The following is a 12,601-nucleotide window of genomic DNA, read 5'->3' as shown; positions in this document are numbered from 1 at the left end:
GGTATCAAAATTATTTCGTCTTGGGCGTTAACACTTGAATCCCTCATTACGCTCAGGATTCTACAATAGAATCCATAGCTTCATTCAGGATTCAATGTACGCCCTTGACGGAAATATATCATTTTGATCCCTCGTAACACAGACTACTATTGTGCTGCACACTCCACTACTCAACTTCACTATGGCAGCCAGATCGTCAACATAAATACCCCATTCTATTTTTCAATTTAACATTTTGGTTTGATTATATTACGAAATTAAGAATACGAACGAAAGATAAAAAATCATATCCCATCAAAAACATTACATGTAAAAAAATGCAAGTCTCGCAACGCAATTCTTCTACTACAAAAAAGTTTTGAGATATAATGTGAAACCAAGTCGGTTATTTTAGTCAGTGCCAGGGGGTGTTAAAAACGTATCAAATATTAGCTATCTTCATTTTTTAATACATGTAATGAGTAATGACTTGGCCATCGCACGGCTTCATAATGATATAAGGATCATCGTCAACTATTAAAAATAATCCTAATTGAACATAGGGTAGGTTAGCCGTTTGAACAATACACATACGAGTACGAGTAGCATTGTGTGTGCTTGCAAAGTTTTTGAACTACTAGTCTGTAGTCGCGGAGGTGGCAGCAGGCCATTGTCGGCAGGCAATAATCGCTTATGTGTGTGAACGTTATTGACCTAGGACGGCAGGCCGCTCGATAAGGCCAGAGACTGCAGGCGCACTGGTAATCACTGGGCCCCTTCAGTATTAAAATTGTATCACTTTTAACTTGTCTACTTCATTTTCGATACGGTCTTTATCCACAACGTTAAATACGCACTTACGTATCAAACAGGGATGTTGCGGAAGCAGATTTTTTGACATCCGCGGATCCGGATATTTAAAGCGTCACATCACAGCGGATTTCAAGATTTGGTACTTACTTAAAAACGTCAAATATCACATTTTTAGTGATCTATTAAATAAAACGAAACATTTAGTATTTGAGCAAGAATAGGTGCGTTTTATTTAATAAACAGTAATTTGGTCGTCATTTCGAGTTCTAGAAGATTTCGTTATATACAGGCTGATTCATGAGACGTGAGCAGGATTAATCCTGCACACTCAGTAACTGATAATTGATCCATCACCGTCGTATGACGAAATTACCTAGCCTTACGCTGCCGCTAAGACGTTCCTGTTACCAACTTGGTCAACATCCGCATCCGCATGAGCTCCGCATCGATTTTATGCGGATACGGATGCAGATGCGGATGTTGAAAATAATGCGGATGTTCCGCGGATGCGGATGCGAATATTCGCGAATATTCGCAACATCCCTGGTATCAAACATCATTTGATACTTGCGGTGCGGCTTTACGGTGAAGGAAAACATCGCGAGGAAACCGGACTAATCCTATTAAGTCCTATTAGGTTCCCCTATTAGGTAAAAACTAGGGATTAGTTGCAGAGCGGATCCTAGGCTTCCATGAGCCTCGGCAAAAATCCGGGACAACTCTAGGAAGTTGATGATGATGATAAAATATTAAATAAGGTTAATACAGGTAAGTGTGGCATATGGGTTAGTGTGGCTGGCCTTCACATTGGGCCTGTTTACACATTGATTAGTGTTTATTGTGAGTCCGTACGTATTTGCCTCTAAACGCAAGTAGCAAATGTACGAACTGATGAACTCGCAATAAACACTAATCAATGTGTAAATAAACAGGCCCCAATGTAAAAGGCCAGACACTTACCCCTATTCCACAATTACCCATATATGAATGGGTTAGGTTAGGGCAAGGAGTAATTGGGATTTTATTTTATTTAGCAGCAATACATGTAACGCCCTGGCCGCGACATTGCGCGACTGGCTTCGGCTAAGGCGACAACCATAGGTTGGACCGAGACACAGCGGTCGGACCTTTTGTTCCCATTGAATAGTGTTTATTGCGTGTTCATCAGTTCGTACATTTGCTACTTGCGTTTAGAGGCAAATGTATGAACTCACAATAAACACTAATCAATGTGTAAGTAGGTAAACATTTGGGAACAAAAGGTCCGATCGCTGTGTCTCGGTCCAACCTGTGGTTGACGCCTTAGCCGAAGCCAGTCGCGCAATGTCGTGGCCAGGGCGTAAGGTGCACGCAAGAATTAACAGGTGAACATACCAGGTTGTTGCTGTGGTGGCTGGGGTTGTGCGCCGGCGGGCGGGGCGGCAGAAGCGGCTGGGTGGGTTGGAGCCGGTTGATACTGCCGCGGCGCTAGCACACCGCCTGGTGATACGAGTCTTAACGGCGTGCCATTGCGTCCACCCATGACCAGAGATCCGGGGTCATAGTACGGGATAACGTATTGCCCTTGTCCATTCACTTGCTGCTCCCCTTGTTGGGGCGTCAGAGGTCGGCGTGGCTGTTGACCCTGCTGTTGGGCAGGTTGGGCGACTAGGCCTGGATAAACTCCCCATGGGGCTGCCACTCCGTAATAAGGGGGTACTCCAGCGATTAACGCGCTCACATAGGGCGCACCTTCCTGCCCAGCATTTATGACATAAGGCGCCTGCGTAAACGCCTGTTGCGCTGCTAACTGTTGTTGTAGTTGGAACTGCTGTTGCTGTTGCTGTTGTAAAAGCTGCAGTTGAGCTGCTGCTGCTTGCCCACCGGCTGCCGCTGCTTGTTGCGATCGGAACAGTTGCTGAAACAAAGGTTTAATCCCATTAATTAATTATTTTAGTTATAATTTAAGCCATTAATTACCCTCTAGGATTAAAGGCTGTATTTTAGGTGTAGGCATGTATTTTATAGTTTAGTGGCGGCAGCTGTTAATAGTTGGTGGTACATTATTACATTGGTGTCGTTGGGCGCTGGCGCTCTAATGAAAACAATGGCTTAAACAGATAATAACAAAGCTTAGCCGCAGACCGCCGCACATGCTGTTTCAAACCACGTAAAGTAGGGTCTTTCCGCGTAACTCGGACATGACAACGAAAAAATAAACTATTAAATTTAGAATGTGTTTGACTGTAGAATAAATAAAAGAGGGTAGCAGAAGAAATGTTATAACCTAAGTCAATAATAAGTCTACGGGAATCAACTACGAACGTAAAATAAGTGATTATAAATATGTGACTTTAATTGATTTTTACGCAAAGAAGAGGTAAGTAACCTTAATTTATCTGTTGTCTATTAAATTATTCACGCGTTACTTTGATTATAATTATCATAAGTTGAAAGAAAATTATGTAAGAGGTGAATGAAAATTGCATGTCGTTGAGTAGCGTGAGTAACGCAAAAAACAATATTTTTCATTTACTGTATTGAAGTTTTGGACAAATGAACTTATATTGAACTATGTGTATATGATTGGGCTTAGATGGTGCCATTCTCGCGGTTTATTTCTCCGCAAAAGTGTTATTTTAAAGAAATAGGTACATGACTTGAGATACTTGTAAAGTGAGTCACAGTGAATTGCGTTGATGCAACTGTAAAGCGAGTAACTAAATATTTTAATGTATTTTGTAGCTACAATGCCTCTATCAGCGGCAGAAAAGGCGAAAAGAAGAAGACAGAAGCTGAAAGACACAGACAAGACATCCTACAGACTGAGCATAGTAGCTCTACCCCCTCTGCCACAATATACGGTAGTCCATTTTCGAGTCGAAAGTGTCTTTGTGTGACGTCCGTGTCTTTGAACGGACCAATCACGGCACGGGGCTCGCTCACCTCGTCCCCCCGCACCCGTCTTTTTGGCAGCATCGGTTTCATGAAATAATTGCTCTAAACTCCGTCTAGAGGATTCCTAGTATATGCCCCCGTTTAACCGCAGCCAAATCCAATATTGAAACTAGAATCAACTACGAACAATAAAACAAACGAATAAAAATCTATCATATTTGTGTTTTTATTAAATATTCATATTCATATTCATATTAATTTATTTATAATATCATTAATATTACATGTCAATTTACATATTATTAGGTACAGTATCATATTATATTTATCCACGTACCTAGTACGTGATTTATTCAACATATTATAATATGCTATGTATAGGTAGTATATTATATCTTTACATTTAAAAATTCATTAAAACTATAAAATGTGTGCCCGAGAAGCCATGCTTTTAGTTTGGTTTTAAAACATTGCAAGGATGGGGCGGAGGTGACCTCTGCAGGTAATTTATTGTATACGGTCGGACCCATCACGTGAGTGACCTTCTCGGACTTCGCCAGTCGTCGCTTCACAGGAAGAAGCATATTTGGGTGCCGCAAACAGCGCGCCGAATCTGAGCGTTTTTTGTATTCGCTTAAATTGACATATGTATAAATTGCTATCTGATAGATTACTATCGACGGCAGAGTTAATATTCCCAGCTCTTTGAAATATGGTCTTACTGAGGTTTCCTGTGCTACCTGGACCACAGATCGTACGGCTCTTTTTTGTAATCGGAACGCGCGCTCCCATTCTGCGGCGCGTCCCCACATTTCAGCACCGTATTGCAACAGGGAGTGGACGGTCGCGCAGTAGCTTGTCCGCACGGTATGCTTCGGCACGACACGGGCCAGGCGGCGCAGAGCGAAGCAGGCGCCACCTAGCTTACCACACAGCTGGTCAATATGGGTTGCCCAAGTCAGTTTCTGGTCTATTTTGAAACCTAAAAAGGTAGTGGCCTCCACTTGTTCCAAGCTAACTTCGTCGGCCTTAATTGTCAGCGGTCTGGGTTCGCGGCCACCGAGGTGGAAATGGAGAAAGTGTGTTTTGGTTAGATTTAGTGCTAAACCATTAAGGCAGAACCACCGGGACAACTGATTTGCAGCATCGTTCAACCCGGTCTCCAGGCTGTCAACACTTGGGGCGGATATAATGCCAGCGACATCATCTGCATACATTAATATGTCAGCAGCTGATATCGCTTCGGGTAGATCGTTTAACGTTTTTAAAATATTTCTATATGTTATCGACTAAACCTACCTTAACTATTATCATATGAAAGCTCTTTAAATGGAGAGTACAATCATATATTACATTCATATGATATTATAAAAGACACTCGTTTTGCACAAATTTATTTAAAAGTACCTAAAATAACTAAAACGCAAAGTATAGGTAAAAGTGGTTTATTAACAAAAAAAACAACAAAAATAACAGATTCTTGACTGAAAATCACAATATATGATTAGTACTTGGTACTGAAACCCTTTGCATCAAGAACAGCTTGGCATCTTCGGGGCAGTGATGCAGATTGCGAGGAAAGAATTTGGAATGCGTTCCCATTCTTCCTTTAATTGCTCAAATCTTTCATTGATATTTCTTGCTTTTCTTGCACTCACACGACGTCCTAGCTCCTTCCATAGATTTTCTATCGGATTCAAGTCCGGACTTAAACTGGGCGCCATTCCAAATTCCTCACTCAACGTTTTTTGAACCACTGCTTAACAAGATTCGATGAATGTTTCGGGTCATTATCTTGTTGAAATATAAACGCCCTGCCGAAATTTTGGCGTGCCCAGGGAAGAAAAACATCTTGTAATATTTCTTCATATACTTCCTTTGTCATAATCCCGTTTATTCAATGTAACGGACCAACGCCACTTGCACTGAAACATCCCCATACCATAAGGGAGCCGCCGCCGTGCTTGACTGTAGGGAGCTGGTACTTGGGGTCATAGCGAGCATTGTCGGGGCGTCGTACGTACGTAATTCCATCTGTTTCAAACAGTAAAAACTTGGATTCGTCGCTCCAAATTACCTTTTCCCACATTTCGGCAGTCCAAGAAAGATGTTCTTACGCATATTTTTTTCTAGCTGTCCGATTCTTCTTGGAAATAAGTGGTTTCTTAGCAGGGCGACGAGCACGAAGTCCACCGTCAATCAGACGATTTCTTATAGTAGGTACGCACGGTCACAGAAACTGAATCTCCAGCCGATATTTCTCGCATAATGTCGCTCGCCGTGAATCGTGGATTGTCTCTGGCTAATCTCAAAATGTTGCGGTCAACCAAATGTTATGTGCAGCGTGGGCGACCAGGTTAGTTGGGCTTTTTTACACATCCGTGAAGCTTTTCGCGTTTTAAAACCTTCGATATAGTCGACTGATGAAGTTAAAATTGCTTAACCAGCGTTGATTGCGTTAAGCCATTTTTGTACCCCATTACAATTGCTTCTTTTATAGCTACTGATAAGTTTTTATTTCCACGAGGTCTCCCCATGACGGAACTGATAATTCTTACAAATATTGTTACGAATTAACACGATATTCTGTTTTTTATCGACTTATATACTACAAGTGACGGACGTCATGTTCCAGAAATACGAATACAAATAGATTTTTGAAATATGTACCGGCCTGTTAGCATATATTGGGCCTAGAATAAATCAATACTACCTTTTTTGATTAGTTATCAACAAATTCAGTCCCTGGTTTTATCTATTTTGATATATTTTACAGAAAAATCACAATATGATAGATTTTTTCCGCTACTGTAGGTACCTATTTCCGCTATAAAAACAAAGTAAATTTAGTAATTTTTGTAAACAGATCCGAGTAAATAGCAATAGGGAATATTACGCAAAACTCTGCGTAGGGGGCGTCACTACCACTATCCATCACAATCTGGGGGTCTACCGCGAAACAAAAAAATCTAAATTTCGTTATCTAACCTCTCTATCACTATAACACTTTAAACTCTCGCGTTTTGTACACATATTTAATTACACAAACGGGTCTACCGCGATATAATTTCATTGTTTTTACCTTTAATTCCGACGTTTCAGCTGAGTTGCACCAGCTGTGGTCACGGAAAGACTGACGTCCCAACAAATGTCAACGGAGATATTAATAAAACACCACTAAACTACCCGAAATTAGTTTATAAAAATGTTCGGGGTAGACAAAGAAATTGCAGCTACCCGTTAAAGTTTAATGTTTAATGTTTGTTTGTCTTTCTATCACTCTTGCATATTCGAAAGATAAAGAGGCAGACAACTAAATTTCAATTTTCGCGTTTCCCGGTAGGCCCTTGTTAAGAAACCGCATTGATGCATCAATGTCATATTTTGTTGTCTGTGAAAACTTGTCAAAAAACAGTTTAAGGCACAGTATGTATTAAGTTAGTCTATGGTTTACTAGCTAGCTTAGTGCTGCACTCTGGCGGCAGAACATTGCAGTAATACCCCCTATTACAAATAAATAATTATATTAAACAAATAACACCTTTGGGCCTAAGGTCGCCCGTATACAAGCGGGGACATAATGTTCTTACTGATAATCACATAAACAAAGTCAAATTTTCAAACCGTGCACGTGCAACACTATGTATTTCTTAAGATGGTGTTGTCAAATTTGTCACCAATAAATCATACATAACTATCGCACATGTCACTGCGGACACAGGATCACCCGTATCCTCAGCGAGGGCCTTGTGTCTTCAATTGAGACTTCAAACTTGTGGAAAAAAACCGATCGGTTCTGCGGACTCGGGATGCTGCGCTCCATTGCTCGTTAGAAAATCTTGAGTTGGGATCGGGACTTCCCCAACTACCCTAACTATAAAAGATGTTATTTTAAGCAGGGCTACAGTAAATACTTGCTTTATTCCCAAGATCGATCAACCTAAAATTACAGTAGAAAAATAAAAGATATTTTATCGATTCGTCATTATGTTGAAATATGACTACTAAAACAGATGTCGTCGAACCATCACCGTAATTTTAATTTCATTGCTTTTAGGTATCGCACCCTCTTTTATTTTTCATTAGCTAATTGACACGGAATCATTATCTAATGTCGTAACTTTGCGGTGGGTAAATCCAAAGTCTCATTTGGGCCGGAGTTACGTTTGATCTTCTAACTGATTCCGGCGGCAGCCTCTCGGCTCCACGGCAATTTAATTCATCGGAGCAGTGTAATTGAGCGAGGCGCCGGTGCAAGCGTCAAGCGCGGGTCGCGCACGTGCACACGGCGTAAAATAGACCAACTTGACCGCAACGGAATTAAGTATCTTCTGTCGTAAGGTATGGCAGCGAGGCGCCGTGGCAGTAGCGCCTCGCATTCAATTAGACGCTCAGTAATCCGGCTGCACCGAGCTTCCGATACCAATTACGAGGTTATTAGTGACGGCCTCCGCTTCTGTCCCTCTGGCTCATCTGGTAGATCCCGCCAGTGTAAATACTGTATGACGACATTATTTCCTATCTAATTACGTTTTAATAAATAATTTGTCCAACATAAAGGTGTCCGTAGGTCTGCTTGTAATTTCCTTATGTATAAATTGTATAAATTCAAATAAATTATATAGCAAAACCAGACAAGTGCGAGTCGGACTCGCCCACCGAGGGTTCCGTACTTTTTAGTATTTGTTGTTATAGCGGCAACAGAAATACATCATCTGTGAAAATTTCAACTGCCTAGCTATCACGGTTCATGAGATACAGCCTGGTGACAGACGGACGGACAGCGGAGTCTTAGTAATAGGGTCCCGTTTTTACCCTTTGGGTACGGAACCCTAAAAAGCAGCAGGTCCAGAAGTTACATTCTAGTCTTGCTAATACGACAAAAAATAGAACAATATTGTCTTGGAGGAGAAAAGAGGCATTTCCTGGCTGATTATTAATTAAACGGATGAACCTAATGTGCATGTTGGGCATGTGATGAAGAGGGATGAAAGTCATGTGATGCGAAAGGTATTTATTAGGTATAAATGTGGGTGTGGAGGTGGAGGGATGGAAGAGGAAAGGAAAACCAAGGAAAAGAATGAGAAAGATGATATGAAATGAAAGCAGGGTATGGAAGAAAATGACAATGCTGCGCCGACCACAAGTGAATGGGAAAAGGGCAAGAGAATAATGATGATAATGAATTCGGCTCGTAAGCTTAAAGTACAGTCCCAACCGGAAGAAAGAATAAGACCAGGCATGCATGTAGCTAATGTATGTAGTTAAGAAAGAAACTGAAGTTGAAACAGCTTATCAAGTGGGTATTTCCACCATTTTTCCCACTTTTATGTCTCAATGTGTACTCGTAGTTTTTCATTGTCATTAGAACGGTTTAAGTTACAACAGAACTTCCAATGAACAATAAGTTCTTCATTAAATTCTCTAAAATAATGTTGCTAGGACTTATATACCTACTTAGTCTTAAAATCGTCGTGTAAGTTATGACGAGTGGTTTTATTCTGACATACAACATAGTATGAGCGCTTTAAGAGGCGTAAAGCCAGAAAATTAGAAGGGAACATAAGACCTGTCGCTCCGCGCGAAACTTGCGACGGAAGACAAGACAGTTGCGCGCGCTTGTAATGTTTTACCTCAGCTACTCTGAAAATATACTGTTAAAAGTTTTGCCAAGGACGTCACTCGGATATATCAGTAGCTAAATATTTTATAAGTATGAATTAAATTTATTATACGGCTATGGTATGCTGTGTATAAATGAAATATTGACATTTCTTCGTGTTTTTTTTATCTAGCCAATTTGAATGTAGTAAGGTTTTCGTCAGAGCCTGCTCTAGCATTTTATAGGTTATCTAATTTTCGTATAATTTTTTTCAGGGCATTTGCCGAAACGTGTAACTATTCAATATAAAAACTACAATTTTGCTTTAGCCCCTCTTTCTATCAACCAAATGTTGGTTTCATAAGCCCTTCTTTTGAAAAAAAGGTATCAATTTTGGCTTAGCTGATGTCCTTTAAATTCTCGCGTTTTGTACACATATTTAATTACACAAATCCACATCAAATTAAATTAAAAATTATTTTTATACAGGGTGTTTGGTACATCGTTTGCCAAATTAAAACAGCAGATAGGTTGAGTCATTTGCTATCTTCTCAGGTCTAGAAATTTTTAATTTAGCGTATATTTTTTTTTCACTTGTATGCCAGTTTTTCGTAAAAAATAATTTTTTACTTGCATAGTAGTAAAAAAAACCATGGCCAGTTTTGTTTTTCTAGGCATGAGTAGATAGCAAATGACTCAACCTATCTGCCATTTAATTTGGCAAACGATGTACCAAACACCCTGTATATTATTGAAATTAGTCTTTCCGTGACCACAGTTGGTGCAACTCAGCTGAAACGTCGGAATTTAAGGTAAAAATAATGAAAGTTTAGCTGATGTCTCTCAGATTGCTCATAATTTTAAAAGTTCAAGTCCTAGAAACATACTTTAACGACATTTTATTACTACACCTTATAAAGACCCCCGCCGTGTCTGTCTGTTTGTGTGTTTGTATGATTGTTCGCTATAAACTCAAAAGCTACTGAACGGATTTTCATGCGGTTTTCACTGGAGTGATTCTTGAAGAGTGAAAGGAAGGTTTAGGTGTATTTGTTAACCCGTGCGATTTTAGTAATAGATGTCCAAAATGTTATCTAATTCGAAATTCGAACTTGCTACATTTTGAACCCATAGGGTACAGTCATCAGCAATAGTATATTACACAACTAGGGCCGCAAAAATATATGACGCGCTCTTATTGCGCTCCAAATAAGAACGTGTCACATATTTTTGCGGCCCTAGTTGTGTAATATACTATTGCTGATGACTGTACATACAAAAGTTACTCAATAGGAATGTCACTTCTGTTATTTATTATTTATTTGTCAAAATCTTTCTTTCACTCTGTCAAATCGTTCTTGCTCCTGCGATAAGGATGTATTGTTAAGAATATATAATATGTATCGGCAGTATATTTTTGCAATAACAATATTTCTAAATTTCTTAACTATTGCAGATTATGCATTGATATGATAATATGTTTTAAGATTATTAGAGATTTTTATTTTCTAGTCGCCGTAGTCGACACTTGATGAAATAATTAAATGATACCTAAATATATTTAACTGTTTACAAAACCGATAATGAAAGGGAAGGTAGCACGCTACTCCCCTGAGAATCTCTCGTCCTATCTTGGAAGGCGTTGGCAAACAAATTACGTGACAAAGCAATCAATTATAAATACAAGAATATAGGCGTGCCTCTACAATCGAACGCTCCGTCAACAAGAAGCTTTTAGCGACAACGGCGAAGCGTGACGTGCTTTCCAGCAAAATAGGCACCACTCTACAATTCTGTACAAGTATCGTTTGGATGTTTGTCCAAGAGGTAAAAGTATCAGAAATAGAGAAAACTCACTTTGGTAGCAAATTAGATTGTCGATCAAGTACAAAAGGTAATTTGGGGAGAGAATCAGAGTCGACGGGAATGGGAATCACAACGAGATTACAAAGATACCGGCGGCTGGCGTGTTCTCGGCTGCCGCCGCGCCGCGCCGCCCGCGCTTGGCGTATCCTCATGTAACGAGTTTATCTGCCCCGCGGGTTGCGGCCCCGACCAGGGACGTTTATCTCTCGCTTTCAGCCGTTAAATGTAATTTCACTAAACATAATGAATCTTCAACATTCCATCAGAAAATGTTAGTATAAAAATGCAAAGTTGCAAAAGAATCGCATCAAAAACGTTAAGGAAGATGGCGATAATAATTAAAATATATCGGTTCGGTTCTTTCGGTTTATGAAATTGTTGCCTAAAGGTTGTCTGGAAGAGATCGCTCTTTAGCGATAAGGCCGACTGTTGTTTACCTCCGTCTTTACGTATCATATGTGTTTCCTTGTAGGTACATGTACGGTAGGACGACCCAAAATTTTTTTAAATGTTTTTTTACTCTCACGCTCTATAAATGATCTATTGCGTTAAAAACACTCTAGATTTATTATCAATTTTTAAATTGGCATTAGTGGTCGCTACCGACGTTTGAAAGTTTGTAAAATCAAAGAAAGGCGAAATTTACTGTCAATGCCATGTCGTATCCTGTCACTCTTGTCAGTGACAATGACAATAGTATGACGTACCTACCTAGCGAGATTCGTATTGATTGTCACTGTGACAAGGTACCAAATGGTACTGAAATTAAATTCTTTGACTGTAGTTTGAGGTTGTGCAATAAAGAGGATTTTTATTGTACAGACAGCAACACTCCTGACTGTACATCGGTGGACCTTATGCCTTTTGTAATAAGGTCCACCGATGTACAGTCAGGAGTGTTGCTGTCTGTACTGTATAGTTTTTTATTGATAAAAAAAATGTTAGCGTTAGACCAAGATGTCGATCGGTCGGTAGACGGCGCCGCTTTCTTTTATAATGAATTTTATATTTTATCGATTTGCTATAATTAAAAGTTAATAAAATTGGCCTGATGACAGTAAGAAAGAATCACGGAAATAATGGTTTCAAAGAAACATAATATGTTAATATGATTCTAAAAAATAGCCCAATCTCAGTATAAATATTAGGATTATTAATATTTTCAATAATATAAAAGTGCAAAATTCTCCAATTTGCCGCGTGAGAAATTTCGTGAGTATATTACGTTCAACGACATTCTTTCGGAGTATGGCTATAGCCCTAAAATGTTAAATTGGCCTGAGATTTGCGCAGTTTAGTGGGTACATAGTTTAGGGCGCAAAGTAGATTTTTTCTCTTTATACCAATTGGATTGGAGTGGCAAAATGCTAAATTTGGTCAAAATATAGCCGGAACTCTATGCTTTTTAACTATCGGAAGGATATCTGCCGTCATTGTAGATGTAGTAAAAAGTAGACTTGATTT

At 39.6% G+C, this 12,601-nt stretch overlaps 1 protein-coding gene and 1 long non-coding RNA gene across 5 annotated transcripts in view; both read right to left on the bottom strand.

The window, feature by feature from the left end:
* Window positions 1–12,601, bottom strand: part of LOC134804720 (maternal protein pumilio) — a 362,073-nt gene that overhangs the window by 37,260 nt on the left and 312,212 nt on the right. For all 4 annotated transcript variants that reach the window (XM_063777883.1, XM_063777885.1, XM_063777884.1 and 1 more), the window contains one exon: window positions 2,167–2,689. In XM_063777883.1, coding sequence (XP_063633953.1) covers window positions 2,167–2,689 — 523 coding nt within the window. The remainder of the gene's footprint in view (window positions 1–2,166; window positions 2,690–12,601) is intronic.
* LOC134804950 (uncharacterized) overlaps window positions 5,099–12,601 on the bottom strand; it is a 152,155-nt gene continuing 144,652 nt past the window's right edge. Inside the window, exon 2 of the long non-coding RNA XR_010146209.1 lies at window positions 5,099–5,186. This is a non-coding gene — a long non-coding RNA (uncharacterized LOC134804950). The remainder of the gene's footprint in view (window positions 5,187–12,601) is intronic.

The sequence above is a fragment of the Cydia splendana genome, chromosome Z (assembly GCF_910591565.1).
Source record: "Cydia splendana chromosome Z, ilCydSple1.2, whole genome shotgun sequence".
NCBI lineage: Eukaryota > Metazoa > Arthropoda > Insecta > Lepidoptera > Tortricidae > Cydia > Cydia splendana.
Note: the sequence above shows the minus strand (reverse complement) of the source record. Positions and strands in the feature narration are given on the sequence as shown.